Source organism: Lampris incognitus, chromosome 4 (genome assembly GCF_029633865.1).
Source record: "Lampris incognitus isolate fLamInc1 chromosome 4, fLamInc1.hap2, whole genome shotgun sequence".
Classification (NCBI taxonomy): Eukaryota; Metazoa; Chordata; class Actinopteri; order Lampriformes; family Lampridae; genus Lampris; species Lampris incognitus.
This window is the reverse complement of record NC_079214.1, coordinates 26,901,621-26,926,483: the sequence shown is the minus strand read 5'-3', so window position 1 is coordinate 26,926,483 and position 24,863 is coordinate 26,901,621. Positions and strand designations below refer to the sequence as shown.

General features: G+C 49.9%; 1 protein-coding gene across 1 annotated transcript in view; it reads right to left on the bottom strand.

Moving 5' to 3' along the window:
* Positions 1 to 822: 822 nt before the first annotated feature.
* The window catches only part of LOC130112006 (ubiquitin carboxyl-terminal hydrolase 22-A-like), a 41,244-nt gene continuing 17,203 nt past the window's right edge, over positions 823 to 24,863 (bottom strand). The window contains exon 7 of the mRNA XM_056279315.1: positions 823 to 1,011. Coding sequence (XP_056135290.1) covers positions 823 to 1,011 — 189 coding nt within the window. The remainder of the gene's footprint in view (positions 1,012 to 24,863) is intronic.

Here is a 24,863-nt window from a genome sequence, read left to right as displayed (position 1 = left end):
CTGAGGTCAAAAGATCATAGATAGATCTGAGGTCTGACATCACACACATGGTGAAAAACCTTACATGCTATTATTCCAAGATTATCCCAGATAGTACCTTAGATAGTTTCTGGGATTTCTTTACCTGGATTATTGAGCATGCATAAAGATGTAGGAGATCGTTTCATCGTCCGGGTAGTGTAGCGGTCTATTCCGTTGCCTATCAACATGGGGATCGCCGGTTCGAATCCCCCCGTGTTACCTCCACCTTAGTTGGGCGTCCCTACAGACACAATTGACCGTGTCTGCGGGTGGGAAGCCGAATGTGGGTGTGTGTCCTGGTCGCTGCACTAGTGCCTCCTCTTGTCGGTCAGGGCGCCTGTTCGGGGGGAGGGGTATTGGGGGGAATAGTGTGAACCTCCCACGCACGACATCCCTCTGGTGAAACTCCACTGTCAGGTGAAAAGAAGTGGCTGGCGACTCCACATTTATCGGAGGAGACGTAGTCTGCAGCCCTCCTCGGCTTGGCAGAGGGGGTCGAGCAGCAACTGAGATGGCTCAGAAGAGTAGGGTAATTGGCCGGATACAATTGGGGAGGAAAAGAGGGGGAGAAAACAAGTTGTAAAAGCCAGCAGAAAGGGGAAACAAAACCCCGAGGTGGTCCTTGCATGACTAATGCCAGAACAACAGCAACAGTATTCACACATGGCGCCAAGTGCAAACTCACCAAGCAGAGACGTTCACCACGTTATAATGTTACAGTGGCAGGTTATCACAGTTTTGTCACTGACCATAATCTGAAGGTCACTATCAAGTCCTTTGTGAACGAGATGTCCAGTAAACTCAGAGCCCACTGATCTGGGGACTATGGAAGGGCTTGCGGCTATAGAGGAGAATGTAGGCATTGGGGGACTGGATAAAGTAGTCTTGCACTTCTCTGATGGTGGCGTCATCAAACCAATGCCAGCGGCGGGTCAGGGGGTTGTGGCACAGAGCTGTATAGTGGCCCATGTCAAGGTGTCCTATATGGTTCTGGGAAAGGGAAGAGTTAAGGGAAGACTGCACTCAAAAACAACACGAGGCTCTGTAACTAGAGTGCCATACAACCACATAGACGATGGTGATTTGTGATTTGCTTGACCAAACTCCGTATACATTGACTAAATTGTTCTCTTCTGTTTTTGTCTTAAGGTCATATATTGTAAGATATATTATATTTTTCAAAATTAAAAAAAAACGAAAAGTTAGAATGAGGATAACATAACAGGTATGACTCCACTCTTCACTCTCCAGTCTCCACTGTCATTCAACATGGCAACAGGACCTTGGGTAAATGTAATAATAATAATAATAATGATGATGATGTAAAATAACAACAGAGAGAGCAGTAAAGTCAAGAATTCTTTAAAAAAAATTCTAGTAGCATACTAACTGCATGAGCACATTTCTTCTTGTTTATAATCTGGCAAAGCCATTTTGTTTCCCAGTGAATATTAGAAAAATAGGACTTCAACACAAATTTCCCATGTGGAGTAATTTTGCTTTTGCAGTAGAAATATTTCCTGTAACTCTTGTCTCTCAGAGTGGCATTTTATCATCTGAAGGATTCCACTATGAATATCATTTATTTGCATTTTATATTCTTTATAAGTGACAGGAAAATTTTTAGATCTGAGAAATTCCTCATAGCTGAGAATTTGAGCTTCATCATTTTGTTAACTCTGCCAGAAAAATTGTATTCCTGTCAATCCAATGTTTCAAATATAGTGACTTATTGTTTCTGGTTAAGGTACTCATTGTTCCATTATAATAGTTATGTGGGGAGAGAAATTGTGGATAAAGCTTAATTTTGCTGCCGTAACAACCTGTTCATGAAATTTAGACAACTTTTGTGGTAATTTTGTTTCATCATAATTACATTGTAATAAAAATTGTAGGCCTCCCATTTTTCTAAAAATATTCTGCGGTACGAAGTACCAAAAGCATTCTGAAGCTTTCAAATATTCTTTTATCCATTTTACTTTGAAGGTATAGTTCATATATCTCCATGCCAATTTCACTTCTCGGGCCTGCTAAAATCTCTTTTTTCAAGTGAAGGCATTTATTTTTCCAAATAAAGTTAATTAAAGTGTTATTTCCTTACAAAGGAATTGTTGGGTGAAACGAGAGAGCGGGGGGTAAACAAATCTAGAGACACCATCCGCTTTACTTAAGCAGGGACAAGTATCTCTGAAGCCACATATTGAATATATTTTTTGTTTTTTTGTATTTTGGGCTTAAAATTATTTTCTTGTCATTCATTAAGATTTTTTAAAATATGTTTTCCAAGGTATTCAATACTTTATTTTAACTATATCATACAGTAAAGTGTCCTCCGTGTTATACAGACAGATTTCACATTTATGGCAATGTAAAATATGTATTAAAAGCAATTCAACAACTATAAGAAAGTGAAATGGAGAACTGGAGCAACCTTCGCCGATGGATCGGCGAACTGAAAATCTTTTGATGGTATTTGGAAATAACATGACACACCTAATGATATCTTTATAGAGCATTCTAACATTAGAGTTGAATGTTTTACCAAAGCCAAAAGTTTGCAGTGACCTGGGAACTGATGCTCCACAGTGCCTTATAAAAACCCAGAAATAAAATTAAAGTGTCTGATTCTACATATTCAGAGAAATCTATTAGATCAAGAATAAGCCCAGTGTCACAACTTATATGTCTATCCTTTCACAATTCACACTGACCAAAAAACCCGCTAACATCCGCCTTTGGTGGTCAATGTTACATTGTTGCGGGTTTTTAGTCATGGAGCCGGTTTGAGTTTCATTTATGATTTCACTTAAGCCTGACCTTTTCATTTTTTCATTGTTTTAATCTTTTTGCTGCCTATAAAAACAAACAGCAGAGATTCTATATAGGCTTTGCTTAGTTGTTTAAAGGATGTCAAAACATGAATGGAGTTAAACTTCCTGAATCTAAATCAAAATAAGACTGAAATGATTGTATAAGGACGACCTGATCTTCTGGATGGTTATGAAAGCGCTCTTGGCCCTTTAGCTTCCTACAGTCACTCTTCTGTTAGGAATCTTGGTGTGATTTTTGACAGCTCTTTTAACTTTGATAAACAAATAAGCTCAGTAGTCAAAACAAGTTTTTTTTCAATTGCAACTTCTGGGAAAAGTAAAGGCCTATCTCCCTCCAAATGATCTTGAAAGGTTAATTTATGTATTTATTACCTCTCCTTTGCATTATTGTAATTCATTGTATGTTGGTGTGGCTCAGTCGTCGCTTCATCACCTGCAGCTTGTACAAAATGCAGCTGCTCGCCTTCTGACAGGAAAGAAACAACGTGATCATATAACGCCTGTACAGGCCTCCCTTCATTGGCTTCCTGTCTGTTTTAGGATCCAGTTTAAGATTTTATTACTTGTTTTTAAGTCTTTAAATGGGCTGGCACCATCTTATTTATCTGAACTAATACATCATCATACACCAGTCAGAGCACTCAAGTCAACAAACCAGATGCTCTATGTTCTGAGATCCAGGCTTAAGAACAGGGGCAACAGAGCCTTTGCAGTGGCTGCCCCTGATCTCTGGAACAACTTACCAGTACACATAAGATCTGCTCAGACACTAGAGACTTTTAAAACATTGTTAAAGACCTACGTCTTCTCGCTGGCACTCAAATCAAGCTGAGCTTGACACCGTGATTTTATTGTGCAAATATACTTTTGCTCTTATGTTTTATTGTTTACATTTTATATTCGTCTTCTTTACATATATTTCATAGTCATATGTGTCACTTATTCTAGATTGTATTTTAAGCTTGTGCAGCACTTTGGTTCAGCTGAGGTTGTTTTAAACGTGCAATATAAATAAACTTGACTTGACTTGACCTGGCACGTAGCCACGGGTGTGCCTGGGTGTGCCTGTGCCACCCATAGAGGGCGCTGACACACCCAAAAAGAGAACATGGCTTTCAGCTTTCGGATCACCGCTGATGACGTGGTAGAATACAGCCTCTCAAGCTCGAAGTACCTGCTGTAGTAATCAACAGCTACTACATAGTCCTCTCCCTTCCAGGAAAACAGATCAGTGGCAATGACTTGCCACGGCCTCTCCGGAATTTCGCATGACATCATTGGCTCTTTTGAGTTTGATTTTTGATGTTCAAGGCAGATGGCACACTTCTTCACCATGGCCTTGATTTCTTTTCCCTTTCCTTTCCTGACAGGATGTCTCTGGCTCTCTGCTTACTTTTCTCCATGCCTAGGTGTGGAGTGTGTATGCATGTAAGCATGTTTGCTCTGAGAGAGTGTGGGACAATGATTTTCTCACCTTTGAATAGGATTCCATCCATTTCGGATACTTCATCCCTGTGGTTCCAGTATTTAGCTATGGTGGGCGGGCATCTTTTTCTCACCTCAGGCCATCCTGACAGTATCGTCTGCTTCAACATGGTGAGCTGACTGTCCTGTTCAGTTGCTGCTCTGATGTCAGCAAGCTTTCTGTCACTCACTGGCAGGTTGCTGATGACTGTGTGAACCTGAGTATCCATGCCCTCACTCAGAGTGTGGTCACTGTAGGCTATTGACTTCCTGGAGAGTGTGTCTGCAACAGGAATATCTTTAACTGGACAATGGATGATGGCGATGTCATATTTCTGCAGCTGCAGGATCATTCGTTGCCAGCGTGGAGAAGCTATTGCAAGGGGCTTTCTCGGTATCAACTCCAACAGCTTGTGATCTGATTCTACGATGACCTTGTGCCCGTAGACATATTGATGAAAACGTTTACACCCAAAGAGAACAGCAAATAGTTCTTTCTCTATTTGAGCATAGTTTTCTTCTGTGGCTGTGAGTGATTTGGAAGCGTACACGATGGGCTTACCTTCCTGTAGGAGCACTGCCCCTAAGCCACTCTTAGACGCGTCGATTTGAAGCCTCAGCTCCCTGTTGGGGTCATAGTAGGTGAGCACAGGTCCTGGCTCTCGTGTGATGAGGTCCTTCATCTGCTGGAAAGAGGAGTGGTGCATTTCATCCCATACAAACTCACTGCTTTACTTCAAGAGCTGGCGGAGGGGTGCATTTACTTCGGACAGCCTGGGGGCGAATTGAGCCAGGTAGTTCACCATCCCCATAATGGTCTCCAGCTCAGCCTTGTTCCGTGGTGGCTCCATCTCCTTCACAGCTTTTACCTTTTCGGGGTCTGGTTTGATGCCGTCATGTGTGAGCCTGTGTCCAAAGTAACTGACCTCTGTTTAGCATTCCAGCCGGACTTTATTCAGACGATGCACTCCAATAACGACTGATGGGTCCGTGGTGCGGTATCAGACCATTTATTGCAGCATTTTACTAGTCACACCGTAGACACACCATAGAACCACCGTAAGAGCTGAAAGCATATACATAAAACAATCATTCAATTATATGTGCAACCACGTTTCCCCCATAGCTAGCCACCAGTACGGGGTGCATAGCACTAGCTAGCATTAGGTTATCATTAGCGATCTCCAAATCACAAAGAACACATTGTAAATAAAAACATAACGAAATTCGAACCAAACAGTCAATCGGCACTCATACCTGTTCGCCTTCCATTTAGGTGCTAAATAAATTATGATGATCAATGAATTATAAGTTGTGAACTCGTTCTGTGCATAGCGAACATGACCATCGTGTTCAACTTTCAGTTTTGTTCTGCCGTTTTCTCGCAGCAGCGCACAGCATCATGGGAGACCAGAGTTTTTCAAATAAAGGTCACATGACAAAAGGAAGTGTAATTCGCTGTTAATATCAATCAGGACTGTACTTTAGGCACCAAATACAAATCAATAATGAGCACCATACAAATCAATAATAATAAAAAAATATTTTGACAAAATTATATGGGTCATTTACACTCCCACCAAATCATTAATGTTTCGAATACAGAAAATCGAGCATAAGCAAAAACAAATGATTTCTCAACTCAAAATGACCATAAACCATATGTATCGTGGGAAAGGAGTGTCAAGTATTTTAAAACAAAATAAAAAACGCATCTCAAGAGATGCAAGGCATGTGTTAGTTAGTAACTAACTAGTCACTATCTGGTAACAAGACCAGTTTTTGATCTGGCCGTTCAAGCACTGTCTGCTTGGTGAGCTGTTCACCTTTTTTGCCTAGACAGATCTTCACCCTCCTAACCAGTCCATCTCTATCGACTACAGTCTCTAAAACTCTACCCAAACTCCATTCATTTCTAGGCAGATCATCTTCTTTCAGCACATTGCTGGTTTTCACTGAGACGACTGCAGCTGTTAGCTCTAGTCTTGGGATTGTGGTGACCTTCGTGGGAGCAACTCGTGATTTTGCCATGACTAGGGCGCAGTGAACGTCTCCTTCTTAATTTCTGAGTCTCAGATATGAACACTGTCCGTAGCCAGTCGTGCTTGCATCGGAGAAGTGGTTTAACCCCTGTCTGGTGACCCTCCTAAAGTTTGCAGGTGCATAGCTCTGGGGAATGTCTATCTTCTCCATGTTGGTAAGGTCATTTTTCCATCTCTCCCACCGTAGGCGAAGTTCATCAGACAGAGGATCATCCCAACCCGTTCCATGTCTGCACATTTCCTGCAGTACTCCCTTTCCGATGAGCAAGAATGGGGCGACAAATCCTAGGGGGTCATACAAGGAGGCAACCGTAGACAGTATACCTCGGCGTGTTGCAGGTTGATCCTTGAGATTGACGTTGAACTTGAAGCAGTCTGACTCGATGTGCCATTGGATCCCCAATGCTCTTTCTGAAGGTAGGTCATCCAAGGTAAGGTTAAGATCTTTGATTTCTGATGCACGTTCAGATGACGGTATGCTTTCTATTACAGCTCTGTCGTTGGACACAAATTTGTGGAGTCTAAGGCCACCCAGGGCACAAAGTTCTCTGGCTTCTTGGCATGGTAGACACCATGATGAGGTATGTACCATTTTTCTCCTTCCTTCCCATCATCATGTACTTCCTCTGCGTCACCCTTTTTGTATGACATCCTCCATGAACTTGATGTACTGTTCTTTGTATCTTTCATCCTTTGACAGCTTCCTCTTCAGATGGCTGAGACGAACGATGGCAAGCTGTTTGTTGTCAGGTAGGTTGGGTCTCTCCTTAAAAGGTAAGGGCATTTCGTAGTGACCTTGACTGTTCTTCTGGATGCCGTTTTTGAGTTTGTCCAGGAACAAGATATCTTCCTGGGACACCGTCTTTTCATCCTCCTTGGCATCTTTGAAGTCGGACTCCAGAATGCGAATAGCATCTGCAGGGGTGACTGGCGGGAGCTCCTTCACAGCTACCCGGAAACACTGTCTCACCACGCTTGGAATGTCAAGGCACGGTGAAGAGCAACCCACGATGCTCCATCCAAGGTCGGTTCGGATTGCGTAAGGCTCTTCATTTCCTCCTGCTATTACGTCTCTTGGTGCCATTGCCCTCGCACAGTTGTATCCTATTAAAAGACCAATATCACAATCTTGCAGTGGTGGAATCTCGTCTATGACTGCGGAGAGATGATTCCATTGTCTGGCTGTTTCACTTGTCGGAATGTGGGCGCGGTTCACCGGTATACCGTCCTTAGTGTAGGCAGGAGGAAGTCGATGTGGAGGGAAGATCTGTAACCGCGCACACGAAGCCCCGAGACTCGTTGGCTTTTCACGATGGTGTCACGTCCTATCATTGTCGTTAACTTCAGTTTCACTGGACAGGACTCTGCCTTTAGAGCGCTGCTCACTTCCTGATGGACGAATGTGGTGTCACTCTGTGTATCCAGCAGGGCGTAGACAAGTTTTTCTGTTCCTGAGTTGTTCTTGGACGACACCCATACGGGCACAATCATCGATGTGTTGGTAGACTGTCCAGTCGTGACGGCATGTGACATTGCAGTCGCGGCAGCTTCTGATTCATTAGCGTTGCTTGGGGGAGTGTTTTCCCGAGCTGCAGACGGTTCCCTTTTCACGTGGTTGTCATTGTGAAGACAGGTGGGGTGTTTGCCTTTGCAGGTGTTGCAGGTATGTCTATGTCGACAGTCCTTCGCGCTATGGCCGGGTTTGGTGCAGCCATAGCAGAGCTTGTTCTCTTTCACGAATTCTCTTCTCTCCTCCAGAGTCTTGGCGATGAACTTGGGACATGCATGTAGCCCATGTTGGCTGTCTTGGCAGAACGCACAGGGGGTTTTTTCCTTTCCGCTGGCTGGCTTTTGCTTGTCACTGTCCGTTTCAGTTTGCGTACTCAGAACACTCGCCTTGTTCCTCTTAGGGTCCCTGTTATTCAGTTTTGCTGTGCTAGACTCGGAGTTGCGTAAGGCATAAGGTGAGGTGATCGGATTGCATGCGATCGCTGCCTCCTTTGCCATGAAGGTGGTGAAGTCCTTGAAGCTGGGGAATTCTTGATTCCTGTCCAAGGCTTCCGTAGCCTTCCTGTTCCATCGAGATGCTGCCCAGTCTGGCAGTTTGTGGACCAGCTTCATGTTCTCTTCACAGTCGTTCAATATTTCGAGGCTCTTCACATGAGACATTGCGTCTTGGCAGGCGTTCAAGAAGTCGAAAAAGTCTCTAAGTCCCTCTGCATCCCTTGGTTGGATTTTTGGCCACTTTGTGAGCCTGTCTCTGAAGGCTCTCTGTATGATGAAGGCCTGTCCGTATCGGTGATTCAGTTTGCTCCATGCGTCCTTGTAAGACTCGCCGTCGTTTCTGTAGAAGGTCCCTTCCAGTGTCTTACGAGCTGGGCCGCCTACATATTTCCTCAAGTAGTAAAGCTTGTCTGCTGAGGAGATGGCCTTTGAGTCAATGAGTGACATGAATGAAGTTCTCCACTCAATGAAGTGAATGGGGTCGCCATTAAATACCGATGGCTCTGGCACTGGAAGTCTATTCAGGGCTATACTATCTTGGAGGGCCCGGGCGAGGGACGACACATTTACGTCAGGTGACGATGCCGTCATATTGAGGGTTTGGTTGCTGGTAGCTGGGGAGCCGTGAAGATTTCTTTCAGGATCATTAGAGTGGACACTGCCGCCCTGTGATGTTCCCTGGTTATAGACTTGAAGTCTGGCCCGTGCAGCCCTTAAGTCCTTTTCTGCTTGTAGATGTTCAAGAGCGCGTTTTTCCACTTCAAGCTGCCACCTTTGTTGCTCCTCTAGCGTTCTTCGTTGCTCCTCTAGTGTCCTTTGTTGCTCCTCCAAACGTTGTATCTTCTCCCTTTGCTTATCTTCTTCAAGCAACCCTTCGAACTCCGCTTCCTTTGCTGCAAGCTCTGCTGCCGCGTCCACACGTTTGACTGTTAAAGTGCTGCCTTCGTGGCTGAGGACTGACTTTGACACTCTTGAGACAGTGGATCCATAGATTGAGCGCGCATAGCCGCCCTTGAGTAGCTCCTTGAGACGTCGTTGTGCTTGTTCTCCATCAAAATCTAAATCGATGTCTACAATCCTCTCGTAGGCGATTTTCTTAATCTCTGTTGTAGCTGCCTCACATGCATCAACACGGCTTCTCATTTCGGCTGAGGGTGTGAAGTGACCTCGTATGTCATTATAGGTGTTCAACACAGCCTCTTTATCCTTCTCCAAAGTATCAAGCAGAGATGCCAGCTCAGTTTCCTTGAGGTCTTTCTTTAGCCGCTCTCTTGACTCACGAGCTCGACTCTTCCATTTTTCGTACGCTGAGAGGAGCTTTCTCTCCTTCTTCCTCACCTCCTCTTGTTGCAGTTCAAGCATTTTAGGAGTCGAGATCTTCACTCGAGTCGAGCGTCGGAGGCTATCTCCATTTTGTTCTTCAAGTTGACTTTGGAGGCTACTTAGTGTTTCTTCCTTAGTTTTAATTTCCTTCTCTAAGTGTTCTATCTCGGTAGTCTCTAGCGTTTCGTTGAGAGCCTCTTGTAGCTTACTAATTTAAGCTGTAGTCTATTTATCTGATTCTCTAGCTCTGACTGTGGGGCAGGATTCTCTGTTTCGGTCATATTCAATTCTGCCATGATAAATGTGATGTTGTGGCAGGAATGAGGAAAAACACAGGAGACCAAGACGAGTTTGATATTTATTCCTCAACTCCAAAAACCAACTGCAGCAGGAACAACCCTGCACCGGCGAGTCCGGGAACGTAAACCACGCCCCCAGCTCACAGTCCTGCTGGGTGAGAGGCATAGCCCCTAGTGTCCGCCACACAGCCCCCCCCCCCCCAAACACCCAGAAGGGACTCCTGGAAAGAAAATTAGTGTCTCACTGGAGGCTTAAGCAGCCTGCCATAACGGCTGCGCCGTCCCTCAGCCGAAACCGTAGGTGAAACACAGTCCAAAGCCGGCTGAGAAGCAGAACGCTGAACCCGTGAAGACACTGCCGGGGTCCTGGAAGGAGGACGACCCCGACGGGGAACCTGGGCCGGAAACACAACTTCGCCTGCCACCCTGTAAGCCGGTTTAAGCCTATCAAGGGTGACACGCTCCCTACGCCCTCCCATATCTAGCACAAAACCCTTAGGACCCGTCTCAAGAACCCGAAATGGGCCATCGTATGGGGGTTAGAGGGGTGAGCGGTGAGCATCATGCCGTACAAAAACAAAACGAGCCGACATGAGCTCCGCAGGCACGAACGACCGCGGAAAACAGTGGTGAACGGGGCCTGGAACCCCAGTGCTGTCGGACAAAAAAGGATAAACGGCCGGACGGGGTCGAGGAGCGGAACTCCCAGGCAAAAATTCCCCAGGGACGCGGAGCGGCTGACCGAGCACCAACTCAGCGGGTGACGCGTCGAGGTCCTCCTTAGGAACCGAACGCAACCCGAGCATAACCCAAGGTAAACGCTCCACCCAGTTACTATCCGAGAGCGCAGCGCGCAGCGCCGCCTTGAGCGACCGGTGAAAACGTTCACACAAGCCGTTAGCCTGAGGGTGATACGCGGTAGTGCGGTGTACCTGCACACCCAAGGATCGCGCAAGTGCCGACCAGAGCTCTGACACGAACTGGGGGCCCCTGTCTGAGGTGATATCTGACGGAGTGCCGAAACGGGCGACCCAGGAGGAAAGAAAAGCGCGTGCAACATCCGAGGATGTTGTGGAGGATAGAGGGACAGCCTCTGGCCACCTGGTGGTCCGATCTACCATTGTGAGCAGGTGCGTAAAACCCTGTGAAGAAGGTAGAGGGCCCACCAGGTCCACATGCACGTGGTCGAAACGTCTGGCCGGGATCGGAAACGGTTCGAGGGGCGATTTAGTGTGCTGGTGGACCTTAGCGTGCTGGCACGCTACACATGCAGCTGCCCACCCCTTGACGTCCTTGCGGAGGCCAGGCAAGACGAACTTGGAACCGACCAACTTCACCGACGCCCGAACTCCAGGGTGCGAGAGGGAGTGAATCGAATCGAAAACTCGACGGCGCCAGGTCACTGGAACAACGGGGCGGGGACGGCCGGTGGAGACATCGCAGAGGAGGGCAGGACTGCCTTCCTGCATCACAGCGTCCTCTAGCTTGAGACCGGTACGCGTTGACCTAAGGGCAAGGACGTCCGGGTCGCTGGGCTGGTCGGCAGCCATAGCGGAGAAATCCACACCGAGGTGCACAGGACACACAAGCACACGCAACAGACAATCAGCAACAGGGTTGGACTTCCCGGCCACATGCTGAATGTCCGTTGTGAACTCGGAGATCGCCGCTAGGTTGCGCTGTTGACGAGCAGACCACGGCTCAGTCACCTTGGACATGGCAAAAGTCAGCGGCTTATGATCCACATAAGCCGTGGATGGGCGACCCTCCAGGAGGAAGCGGAAATGCCGGGTTGCAAGGTGCAGTGCCAGCAACTCCCGGTCAAAAACGCTGTACTTGCGCTCGCTATCCCGCAGTTTGCGGCTAAAAAATGCGAGTGGCTGCCACGCATTCGCCACACGCTGTTCAACCACAGCCCCCACGGCTATGTCAGACGCATCGGATGTTAAAGCTATGGACGCCGTGGGTGTGGGATGGGCGAGGAGGGCAGCGTTAGCCAGGGCGCACTTAGCTCCGTCAAAGGCCTGGACCTGTTCGGGAGTCCAGTCGACAGGGTCGTTAGCCTACTTAAGCCGCAGGGCTTCGTAAAGTGGCTGAAGGAGGTGGGCAGCGCGAGGGAGGAAACGGTTATAGAAATTCACCATTCCCAAGAATTCCTGCAATGCCTTAACAGAGACTGGGCAGGGAAATTCCGCCACCGCTTGCACCTTAGAAGGCAACGGGACCGCGCCTTGCGGCGAAATGCGGTGACCGAAGAAGTCAACCACCGGCACTCCAAACTTACACTTGGCCGGGTTGACTATCAGGCCGTGTTCGTCCAGACGACGGAAAACCTGTTTCAGGTGCGCCAGGTGCTCTTCAGCTGACGGACTGGCCACTAATATGTCGTCGAGATAAACGAACACGAAAGCAAGGTCACGAAACACCATCAGCCTCTGAAAGGTTTGCGCTGCCCCCTTCAAGCCAAGGCCCAAACGGGGTGATCACTGCGGTCTTGAGCACGTCCTCTGCGCGCACGGGAACTTGATGATAGCCGCGCACCAGGTCCACCTTGGAGAAGATAGTGGTACCTGCCAGGCGTATGGAAAAGTACTGTATGTGTGGGATGGGATAGCGCTCATTGGCGGTGACGTTGTTCAGGCGGCGAAAATCGCCGCAAGGCCGCCACGACCCATCCGCCTTGGGCACCATGTGAAGCGGCGAGGCCCACGGGATGTTGGAACGCCTCACTATACCCAGACGCTCCATGATGGCGAACTCCTCCTTAGCTATAGCCAATTTTACCGCGTCGAGGCGCCGCGCGCGCGCAAAAACTGGCGGTACCAGAGTGGGAATGAAGTGTTCTACCCCGTGTTTAGTAACCGCGGTGGAAAAGGCTGGCGCAGTCACCGATGGAAAATCCGCCAGCAAACGCTGAAAAACATCCCCTAATGCCAAAAAGTTAGCGTGTGTTAACGGCCCGGCTCCCCCTGTCTCGCACGGAACAGGGGCGAAAGACACAGCATCAATTAAACGGCGGTTTGCAACATCAACCAGCAGACCATTAGCACACAGAAAATCCGCGCCGATAATAGGAACCGTAATGGCGGCCACTACAAAGTCCCACTCAAAATGGCGCCCGTGGAAGCAAACAGTCACCAACCTTGTGCCAAACGTCGCAATGGACGAACCGTTAGCTGCACTTAACTGTGGGCCGCCGCCTTCGGCCGACCTGTCCGTCTTAGCAGGAGGGAGTAGGCTCTTTTGCGAGCCTGAGTCCACCAGAAACCGTTGTCCTGACATCGTGTCCTTAATGAAGAGCAGCTCACTACGTCCACCAGCGCCCACAGCTGCTACTGAGCGCTGGCGCTGGAGTTTCCCGCCGCCTCAAACGTGCACGGAGGGACGCAGCGCCTCGCCTTGCCGCCGAACCGCCGGTGGAAGAAACAGAGGCCTCTCCCGCGCCGTCTCCGGGCAGTCACTTCAGCCACCACTGCCGGGTCCGCGTCCTCCGACGTCGGCTGCAGAGGCTCCGATGCCACACTCTGCACAGAGAACCGTCTGGTAGCCAGCAGGACCTGATCGGCCTCCTCAGCCAAACCTCGGCAGTCACCAGCGGCCAGACATGGGGAGTTAGCCAAAGCCGCGCGCACAGGAGACGGGAGCTGGCGCAGGAAAACGTGCGGGAAAAGGAATCCGCCTTCGTCTGAGCCTAGCAGCGACAGCATATTGTCCATGAGATCCACAGCCGTCCCGTCGCCCAAACCGGATAGGGAAAGGATTCTATCTGCCCTCTCTGCGGTAGATAGACTGCACCTCCGGAGCAGAAGATGTTTGAGGGCGACGTATTCATCGTGTTGCGGAGGGGCGCGCAACAGCTGCATGGCCCGGCGTGTGGACTGCTGGCCCAGCGCAGCGACGACCAAATAGTATCTGGAGTTGTCCGCGGAGATTCCACGCAGGTGGAACAGCGCCTCGACATGCTGGAACCACGAGGCCGGGTCGCTCTGCCAGAACTCTGGGAGTTTCACAGCCGCGGCGAGAACGCCCGGCTGTGAGAGTTGGGGCGGCGTGGCCGAAGTGGATTCACACTCCTCTTCTGCTCCAAACATGTTCAATTCGGGGTCACCAATGTGGCAGGAATGAGGAAAAACACAGGAGATCAAGGCGAGTTTGATGTTTATTCCTCAACTCCAAAAACCAACTGCAGCAGGAACAACCCTGCACCGGCGAGTCCGGGAACGTAAACCACGCCCCCAGCTCACAGTCCTGCTGGGTGAGAAGCATAGCCCCTAGTGTCCGCCACAATGTAATGAATTGTTTGCCTTTACTATAGCCGATAGACTACCCGAAGAGAGGAGCAGAGAACCTGGTATAGCTAGACTGCTTAGAGGACTAGAGCCTATTACTGTAGGCTGACTGTTATATTACTGACTGCAAGGTTATAATATCAATCTCTCCACTGAATACAACATGCAGTTACCATTCAGACTGTATAAATCATGCATTAAACATTTTTCTCCTTTTTTTACAGTCAACAGGAAGGATGATCAGTAAATGGATAGTAATAATAATAACAGTCAATAAACAAAGTCACTTGATTCACTTGTTACTTTGTGTGAACTTATTTGTTCTGTAAAGTCCCATCAGCTTCGCATTGAGAAACATCAAATTCAATAAATGTCCATTGTTGTTGTCTTTTTCTTCTTAAACCTTTTCTTCTCAAACCATATGTTTATCAATGTTCTCAGTGAAGATGAATTGTTCCTTATCAATCAATGAAATGTTCCATACCTTTGTCTGACCGTCGCACCAAACTTTTAGCCAGCTGCCTGATGACCGTAAAGTCTCTTTGTCTAGAAGACCCATAGAATGGCGCCGAGTTGCTCGACGAAGTGTCCGTTGTCAGCAACACCAAACGTAGTAGCAACTTGGCCCCGTGATTCGTCGTCGTAGACCTCTCGGTGCAGCGTGGCGGCAGGGTTGATGAAGCGGTTAGCTCTTACTTTAGCATTCCAGCCGGACTTTATTCAGACGATGCACTCCAATAACGACTGATGGGTCCGTGGTGCGGTATCAGACCATTTATTGCAGCATTTTACTAGTCACACCGTAGACACACCATAGAACCACCGTAAGAGCTGAAAGCATATATATAAAACAATCATTCAATTAAACGTATGTGCAACCACGTTTCCCCCATAGCTAGCCACCAGTACGGGGTGCATAGCACTAGCTAGCATTAGCTTATCATTAGCGATCTCCAAATCACAAAGAACACATTGTAAATAAAAACATAACGAAATTCGAACCAAACAGTCAATCGGCACTCATACCTGTTCGCCTTCCAGCTAGGTGCTAAATAAATGATGATGATCAATGAATTATAAGTTGTGAACTCGTTCTGTGCATAGCGAACATGACCATCGTGTTGTGGAGTTAGAAAACAACGAGACAGGAGACGTGAGAGTAGACGTAGTCGAGGTAGTTTACTAGCTCCAACTTAGCATGTCATACATTCGACAACGACACTCTACTCAGAACCGGAAGCGGAAGTGCATTATCTGACCCCTCGCCTCTTCCCTTAAAGGTACACCGTCCTCTTAGGTGAATGTCTCTCGTTATATAGATGTGGGTCACCACACAGGCCCCCCCCAGAATTCACCTACACAAAACAATGCAAAACAGCAAAAGTGCAAGTCATGAACATAAAAATAGACTCTACAACAGAACAGTCAATGACATAGTGCAAAGTCACGGGGAAAACAGGTGACGAGTCGGGGGGCGGACCCTGCGGCCATAACGGCTGCGCTTCACAGGAGGGGAAACAGATGGGGCCGAAACCCGGGCCATAGGCGGGGCCGAAGCAGGAACAGAGGCAGGTGCTGGGGCCGACCTAGGAGGGCGCCCCCGCCGCGGGGGTAGGGCCAATTGCATTGGCTCCCCAATGTCCAAGTGAGCGGGCTTGAGACGGTCTATAGCATCTCACTCCGGCCTGCCCCCCATGTCCACCACAAAGTTCTTATCCCCCGCCTCCAGGACGCGGAAGGGCCCGTCGTATGGGGGCTGCAGCGGGGACCGATGGCTGTCGTGCCTAATGAAGACGTACCTCGCCGATGGCAGATCCTTGGGGACGTAGGACCGGGGGAGGCAGTGTTGAGACATCGGAACGGGAGCGAAGGCACCGGCAGCGCTCCGGGACGCACTGAGGTGAGAGGCGGCCGACCAGGGAGCGGTAGCATCCGGAAGAAACTCCCCCGGAACCCGCAGGGGCTGGCCATAAACCAGCTCAGCGGAGGAGGTCTGGAGGTCTTCCTTCGGGGCCGAACGCAGGCCGAGCATGAACTGTCGGCCCTCCAATAGGAACCTAAAGTGTCTGGTTGCGAGGAAGAGACCCAGTAGTTCCCTATCAAAGGTGCTGTATTTGCGCTCGCTCTCACGGAGTTGTTTACTGAAGAACGCCAACGGCTGCCAGCCCCCCCCACCCACTGCTCACACACGGCCCCCACGGCGTAGTCGGAGGCATCCGTTGTAAGGGCTATGGGGGCGGCAGGTGACGGGTGAGCTAGCAGCGCAGCGTTGGCCAGCGCGGTCTTGGCGGCCACAAAAGCCTCGTCCATCCCCGAAGACCAGTCCAGCTCGTCCTTAGACTTCTTACCCCGCAGGGCCTCATACAGGGGACGCATGATGTGGGCGGCACGGGGCAGGAAACGGTTATAAAAGTTCACCATGCCCAGGAATTCCTGCAGCGACTGTACAGTGCGGGGGCGGGGGAACATGGTGACAGCCTCAACCCTGGCAGGGAGGGGAACGGCCCCCTGTGGAGTGATGTGGTGCCCGAGGAAGGTGATGGATGACTCCCCGAACTGACACTTAGCTGGGTTGATGATGAGGCCGTGTTCGCTGAGCCTGTCGAACAGCTGTCTGAGGTGCGTCATGTGTTCCTCCGCCGACGCGCTGGCCACGAGGATGTCGTCTAAGTACACAAACAAAAATGGCATGTCGCGGAGCACAGAATCCATAAGGCGTTGAAACGTCTGCGCCGCCCCTTTAAGACTGAAAGGCATACGTAAGAACTCAAAGAGCCCAAAGGGTGTGATGACAGCCGTTTTTGGGACATCCAGTGGGTGGACCGGCACTTGGTGATACCCCCGCACTAAGTCGATTTTGGAATAGACGGCAGCGCCCGCCAGGTGGGTAGAGAAATCTTGTATTTGCGGTATGGGGTACCGGTCGGGGGTCGTGGCATTGTTTAGGCGACGGTAGTCCCCGCACGGGCGCCAACCCCCGTCGGCCTTAGTAACCATGTGAAGAGGGGAAGCCCACGGGCTGTCAGAACGGCGGACAATGCCGAGGCGCTCCATAGTCGAAAACTCCTCCCTGGCTATTGCGAGCTTGGCCGAGTCGAGGCGTCGGGCCCGGGCGTAAACTGGGAGTCCCACTGTGGCGATATGATGTTCCACGCCGTGCTTGGCCACCGCCGAGGAGAAGGTGGGTTGTGGTGAGCTCGGGGAAATTTGCGAGCAGGCGTTGGTATGGATCCCCGGTGGAGAGTGTGTTAGCGAGGCACAGCGCTCCAGCCCCCCCAAGCGTGCAGGGGTATGACGCAAAAGAGACGGCATCAATCACGCGACAGTTTTTAACATCCACCAGCAGGTTGAAAGCACAGAGGAAATCCGCACCTAGGAGCGGGGTGGATACAACAGCCATCACAAAGTCCCAGCCGAAACGTCGGCCGCCAAACCACACGTCCACATGTCTGATACCGTACGTCCATCTGGGGGCCGTGACTGTCGGTCATCGTGTCCACAGCTTGTGCTGGTAGTATGCTGCGTTGAGCGCCAGAGTCAACCAGCAGCCGCCGGCCCGACAAGGAGTCTCTGATGAACAACAGCTTGCAGTCACGGCCGGCGCCCATAGCCGTTAACGAGCGCCGGCCTTGGCGTTTCCCTGAACCCTGTAACTGCAGGGTTTGCGACACTGTTTTGCTTTTGCCCCAAACCTGGCATGGTAATAACAGAGCCCGTCGTCAGGTTGGCGGCGGGCTGTCACCGCAGCCGCGGTGTCCATATAGTCGTACACAGGTGGTGGTGGGGTGGTCTGGTGGGGTAGCAGGGCATGCACAAACTGTTGCCGGTTGGCCAGGAAAACCCTGTCTGCTTCAGCAGCCAGAGAACGGTAGTCCTTGGAGGCGGCGAGAGGAGAACTGGCTAGTGCTGTGCGTACAGGTGCGGGGAGCTGCCTCAGAAAAATGTGTGTGAAAAGAAAAGCCGGATCAGCCGATCCCAGCACAGACAGCATTTTTTCCATTAACTCAGACGGTTTGCCGTCGCCGAGGCCATTCAGGGACAGTAAACGGTCTGCCTTCTCCAGCTCCGACAGTTCAAATAGTTTCAGGAGGAATGTCTTTCTAGCATCGTACTTGCCAGCAGCTGGCGGAGCTTCCAACAGTGTCATTGCTCGCGCCGTTGTCGATGCGTCTAACGCCGCCACTACGTGGAAGTACTGCGTTGCATCCTGCGTTATCCCTCTCAGCTGGAACTGGGCTTCCACATGTTGAAACCACGGCCGTGGATTATGCTGCCAAAAGTCGGGTAGCTTCACAGTAGCGGCGTAAATGCTAGCGTTAGCAATAGCCATGTTGTTAGCACCGGCGTCGGGAGCGGGTACCGCGGCAGCATTATTCCCGGCGTCTTCGTTGTCAGACATACTCGTATTAGTAGTTCGATCACGTCGGGGTCACCGATGTGGAGTTAGAAAACAACGAGACAGGAGACGTGAGAGTAGACGTAGTCGAGGTAGTTTACTAGCCCCAACTTAGCATGTCATACATTCGACAACGACACTCTACTCAGAACCGGAAGCGGAAGTGCATTATCTGACCCCTCGCCTCTTCCCTTAAAGTTACACCGTTTGTTCTGCCGTTTTCTCGCAGCAGCGCACAGCATCATGGGAGACCAGAGTTTTTCAAATAAAGGTCACATAACAAAAGGAAGCGTAATTCGCTGTTAATATCAATCAGGACTGTACTTTAGGCACCAAATACAAATCAATAATGAACACCATACAAATCAATAATAATAAAAAATATTATGACAAAATTATATGGGTCATTTACACTCTGTGACACAGATCTTGCTCTTTTCCGGGTTGAGACGCACTCCCCTCTCTCTAGTCCTCTCCAGCATGGCTCGCAGGTTGGCATCATGCTCCTCCTTGGTCTGGCCATAGACCAGGATGTCATCGACGATTGCAGCGACGCCACTCAGCCCTCGTAGGTTTCGTCTATTTTTCTCTGGAACTCATCCCGTGCCGAAATGATGCCAAAAGACAGGTGGAGGAACCAGTATCGGCCAACCACAGTGTTGAATGTCGTTAACATGGAGGATTCATGTGTTAGCTTAATTGCCCAGTAGCCTGACCTTGCATCCATGATGCTGAAGAACTGCGCTCCTGCCAGTTTTGGAGTGATGTCATCCAGTGTGGGAAGTGGGTAGTGTGGTCTTTTGATGGCTTTATTCAAATCGCGGGAATCTAGGCATATCTTCAGTTTGCCTGTGCGGGGCTTCTCTACTACCATCAACACATTCACCCAGTCTGTAGGCTTGGTCACCTTGGCGAGGATTCCGGCCTTTTCCATGTCATCCAGCTTGTCCCTCAGATGGCTGCGGAGAGTGAACGGGATTCTCTGTGGTGGGTATATGACTGATGTAGCTGTGGGGTCCAGGTGTATGCTGCATTCACCTGGAAACTGTCCGATCCCCTGAAAAACGTCTGCAAATTCCTCCATTACATCACAGCTTTCAGCTTATGCAGCATTAACAGACAGGACTGGCTTGATTAGATCCATGTCAAGACAGGCTTTCAGTCCTAAAACAGGTGGAGCTTGGGTGCTGACTGTAAAATTCAAGTGTCACGGCAGCGCCCTTGAATTTATAGCTCAGATTACAGGTTTCTTTAACATTAAGTGGTTCACCACCATAACCTGTGAGACGGCGGGCGGTGGGCTTTAGTAACACACTTCCAAAGTTTGTGAAAACGGTTAGCTGGAATAATGTTGACCTGAGCACCTGTATCTAACTTGAATTTAACTCTGCTTTTCTTGACCGATTTCAACCTCAGCAATGGCCTGCTCTCTGTCTGTGCCTTTCTGCTCTTTTGTAACTGTGTCAATTTACAGTTCAACCAGTTCCTCTATATCACTGCCCTTTACTGTATGCACTGGTCTGGGCCTGCACGGAGAAGCAAAAAGGCAAGTTTTCAAAACCACTAGCAGGACTTTTTAAAACTTCTAACAGGACAAGTTAGTCTGTTTTCAAGTGAAGGCATTTATTTTTCCAAATAAAGTTAATTAAAGTTTTATTTCCTTACAAAGGAATTGTAGGGTGAAATCAATTCTCAATTAAGAAACTGTAGTGTTGGATGGTGCACAATCACGAGGAGGCAGGTCGGATTAGAACGGCCGTTCACTTAACTCAAGGATCATGTAGGCAGCCGTCATTACACTCTCTTCTTCACGTCAAAACAGGAAACAGCATATTAACATAGCACCACCTAGTGGTGCAAAAGGGTAACATGAATATCAATATAAACAGAACACAACATCTCCTCTCTCTGAAAAAGAATGTTACTGCCAAACCAGCATCAGTAAGATTCTGTAATCACTGCTTATTATTTTCCAAAGATGACTAACATTAGGTAACAGTAACAAAACACTTAATGATATGTAAACAATACACCTTAAAATCTCTAATCCTACAATAACATTACGTTTCATTTACCTTTTTTTCTGATACTATCATTCTCTCTAGGCCATGGTCAATTCTTCAAAACCAGAGTATATATCAAATAACGATTTGTCAACAGTATGTTATGTTTCCCTTATAACAGGCTTGCTTGTAATATTATTTTTTCTCTTTCCCATGCCTTCTTTTTCTAGCCATCCAATGTCTTAAACTTACAGTCAAACTTTCAGTACGGGACATAATCCTTATGCCAACTAGGCTTGTTTCTTGCACATGGCTGGATGTGGGGAGTGTGTGTGTGATGTGAATTTGGAGCAGGATTGTTGAAAGGTTCATACTCAGCTGCAGCAGGGAAAGGAGCCAGGTGGGATGCATTCCATTTTTTTCCATTGCTAAGCAAGAAAGTGCTTGTGCCTACCTTTTTTTCCACAGTCACTGGTCCACTGAATCTCCGGTGTGCTTTGGGAACATGATGAGGTAATCTTATCCTAACCCTCTCTCCCTCCTGAAAGAGAGGCGCGCGGGCGCCACGTTTGGAGTCAGCGTAGCGCTTCATCTTGGCCTGTTTTTCTTGGACCATTCTGTACATAGAGTCACCCTGTGCTGTCAAAGTAGGTTGCAGGGGTAGTATAGTATGTCCAGTTAGGTGCGCAGTCTTCTGCCATGAAGCAGTTCATGTGGTGAGATGGCAGTGGTGGTGTGTGGAGTGGCCCTGTAGACTTGTAGCCAATCCAACACAGCCTCTTTCCATGGCTGAGACTGCTGGATTGCAGTCTGGATGCAGCTCTTCAGAACATGGTGGAAAAGCTCAATGGCCCCATTGGCCATTGGATAGTAGACTGATATCCGACTGTGGAGGATACCCCTTTTCTCAAGAAACTCAGCGAAGGCTGCCGACATGAATTGAGCTCCATTGTCTGTAACGATGCTTTCTGGGTCACCATGTCTGCTAAAAACAGAGGTAAGAAACTGTATTACGTCAGCAGTTGTTGCAGTGTGGGAAAAGGCCAACTCAGGCCACTTGGAGTAGTAGTCCATCAGCGTAATAGCGTAACAGCAGGTGGGCACAGCTGTCTCAAAAGGCCCTACTATGTCAAGACCTAGCTTTTTCAATGGGCCATCTGGCAGAGGTACTGGTTGTAGGGGTGCAGAACGAGGCTTAATTCGATGCACAAAGTCCTTTGCACAGCCGATGGCGGGGGCAGTAGGAGCGGTGAGAGCAGTGGTCATCACCAGAGCAGATGTAGCTAGAGCAGAAGAGGTAAGGACGGTATTTCCACTAATACAGAGGTGTAGAGCAGTCATCAGGTCCATCCTGAGCAGTGGGGTTCATTTATCCACTATAAAGAACGTGGCAGGGGCAGTGATGTCATCTTTACTGACTTGAGCCGGTAGGCACCCCAGAACAGGTATGCAAGACCAGTTGTATGACACAAGGCGAACAGCAGGTGCAGACAGCATGTCTGTGAATGTTCTCATTCATCCAGGTCATGGTTATCCAAAGGAGTTGAATCAAGTGCAACTGGACTTGGTATATATCCGTGAAGACGTTTCTCATCCAAGGGGCGAAACGTCTTCACGGATATATACTGTAGCAAAGTTGCTACCCCGTCAGAATTGTGCCAATTGTCCTGTTTTACCCATCAGGCACTGCGTGCAGATTGTCAGTTGTTATTAAATGTTTTGTAAGTGTTTTATGTGGCTTTATGTGTTTATGTGATTACTATTTGTTGTGGTGTAATTGTAGTTGTTATTCTGTTGTGTTGTGTAACCTTGGAACTGAAACCCTGAACAACTTTGTTGTTCGAGTAGATGACGGCCATGTATTGTGTTATAATTCTTTAAGTCCTTGTTTCTGTGTGAGTTTAATAAAGGAGCTGTAAAGTTACCTTTGTCGTTACCTCTACGTTCACCACGCTGGGGTCGAAAGTGGGATTGCAGCCAATACCCACAAATCGAAGATGGCAACGTCAAGAAGAAGCTTCGACGTAAAGCTCCGGGAGATTGGGGACTTCGCGTGTCTGGAAAAAGAGCTTTCCCGGGGAGAGAGCATCGCCGCTCGGAAGAAGATGTCCCGCAGAGGAAGGGCCGACGGAGCCAGCGCCCCCTGGCCGGCCGGTTCAGCGATTCGGAGGCGGCAACTGCCGCCGAGAAGTCGCGGCCTACTCTGATTTCAACACCGATCATGTCACCGCCGGCCACCGCCCACCCACTACCAACAGCCGTCATTCCGCCGCCGGCCGACGCCATGTCATCGCCGGCCGCCGTTGTCTCCACCGCCGTCTCATCGCCAGCGACGGCCGCTGCTGTCTCCACCGCTGTCTCATCGCCGGTGCCGGCCGCCGCCCATCCACTATCAACAGCCGCCATGTCGCCGCCGGCCGCCGCCATTACGTCACCGGTCACCGTCACCACTTCGCTGACCAACGTCACTACAACCCAAGCACCCCCTGCTAATACGATGCTGCCATCCCCAAGCATCTTCAAGCTCCCACGGTATGCGGGCATCACAGCCCTGGAGCCATACCTAGCTCAAGTGAAACTGGTAGCAAGTCACAACCAGTGGAGCACCCAAGACACTGCTGCCCATGTTGCCCTTGGCGCTTGAAGGGAATGCGCTGCAGGTATTGCTCGACCTTATGCCGTCAGAACAGCAAGATTACGAGACACTGGCCGCTGCTTTAGACCGACGCTTTGGTCAACGGGTCTCTACTGACAGCATGCGAGACCGACTGGCCCGCCGGCGCCGCCAAGAGGGCGAGACCCTGGGAACCTATGCAGCAGACGTGCACTTCTTTGCACATCGTGGCTACCCCACCTTTGATCCAGCAGCTCGTGACGATTTAGCCTTGAGTGCCTTCATCCAGGGGCTCACCCCAGAGAGGTTGAAAGAGCACCTCCGCATCACGACACCTACAGCCCTCAAGACTGCATTGGAAGAGGCAGAGAGGGTGGAGGCTGTGATGGCTCCACACAACCAACCAAGACCCCGAGTGCGTCAGGCTGAGGTCCACGCAGATGAAGGAGACGTCGAAAGAGGGGTCGTCTGCCAAGCTTGTCCGTCACCACGCCGAAAGCAGCCAGGCCGACGCCAACCACCCTTCAGACCTTGGTCGCCTCGTGATCCATGCTACCGCTGTGGAGAAGCTGGACACAAGGCCCGTGACTGCCCTGCCCCTGCACCACGACGCCGTAACACTCCCGAGTCAGAAAACTAGAATGGGGTGGCACCGCGGGGAGACTGCTACCCAGCCAACCGACCATATCTCCCATTAAGAACTCTTCCCAGATCGGCAGAGTGGGCCACGCACACGATCTCTATCTTTGTTGCTCCATTGGTGGACACTGCTGCTGGGCCCTTGTGGACACAGGGTCCACCATCTCCATTGTGCGTCCAGGGGTGCTGCCAGAGACAGAGTGGAGGCCCACCACCTGTAAAATCAGAACTGTGACTGGGGAACTAACCAGCATGCTGGGGAAGAGAGCACTAAAGGAGCGGGCAGGGAAAGTTGCAGCCACCCACGAGTTTTGGTTGGCTGAAATACAAGACCCTTGCATCATCGGGCTGGACTTGCTGACTCGCTGGGGGGCTCTGGTCGATGTGTCGAGTAATGCCATTCACCTTGGCACAGAGACCCTGGCCCTCCGGCGCCGTCCAGAGAGGAAGGTGGGACGTATCCACATGCAGCCAACTCCAGCAGTCACCATGCCGCCGCCGCCCCCACCTCCACTGCCAACCGAGGGGATGACGACACTGCCCGGCCCACCAACAATGACGACGACCCTCATTGAGGCTACCATTCCTCGGACACCCTTGCCGGACACTGTTGCCGCCATCCAGGATCTGTATCAGCGGAGCAGTGAAGGGCTGGACCCTCAGCAGAGTCAACAGCTGAGAGACCTGCTCCAACAGTTCACCGAGATTTTCGCTGCACGCGAAGAGGAGTGCACCCAGACCAACCTGGTGCAGCACACAATTGACACTGGTACAACCCCGCCCATTAGACTGCGACCCTTCCGGTTAGCGCTTGCCAACCGTGACGCTGCAGAGCGGATGAGTCTAGAGATGGCTGCGGCCGGGGTGATAGAGCCATCCAACAGCCCTTGGGCCGCCCCTGCCATCCTGGTCAAAAAGAAAGATGACACCTGGAGGTT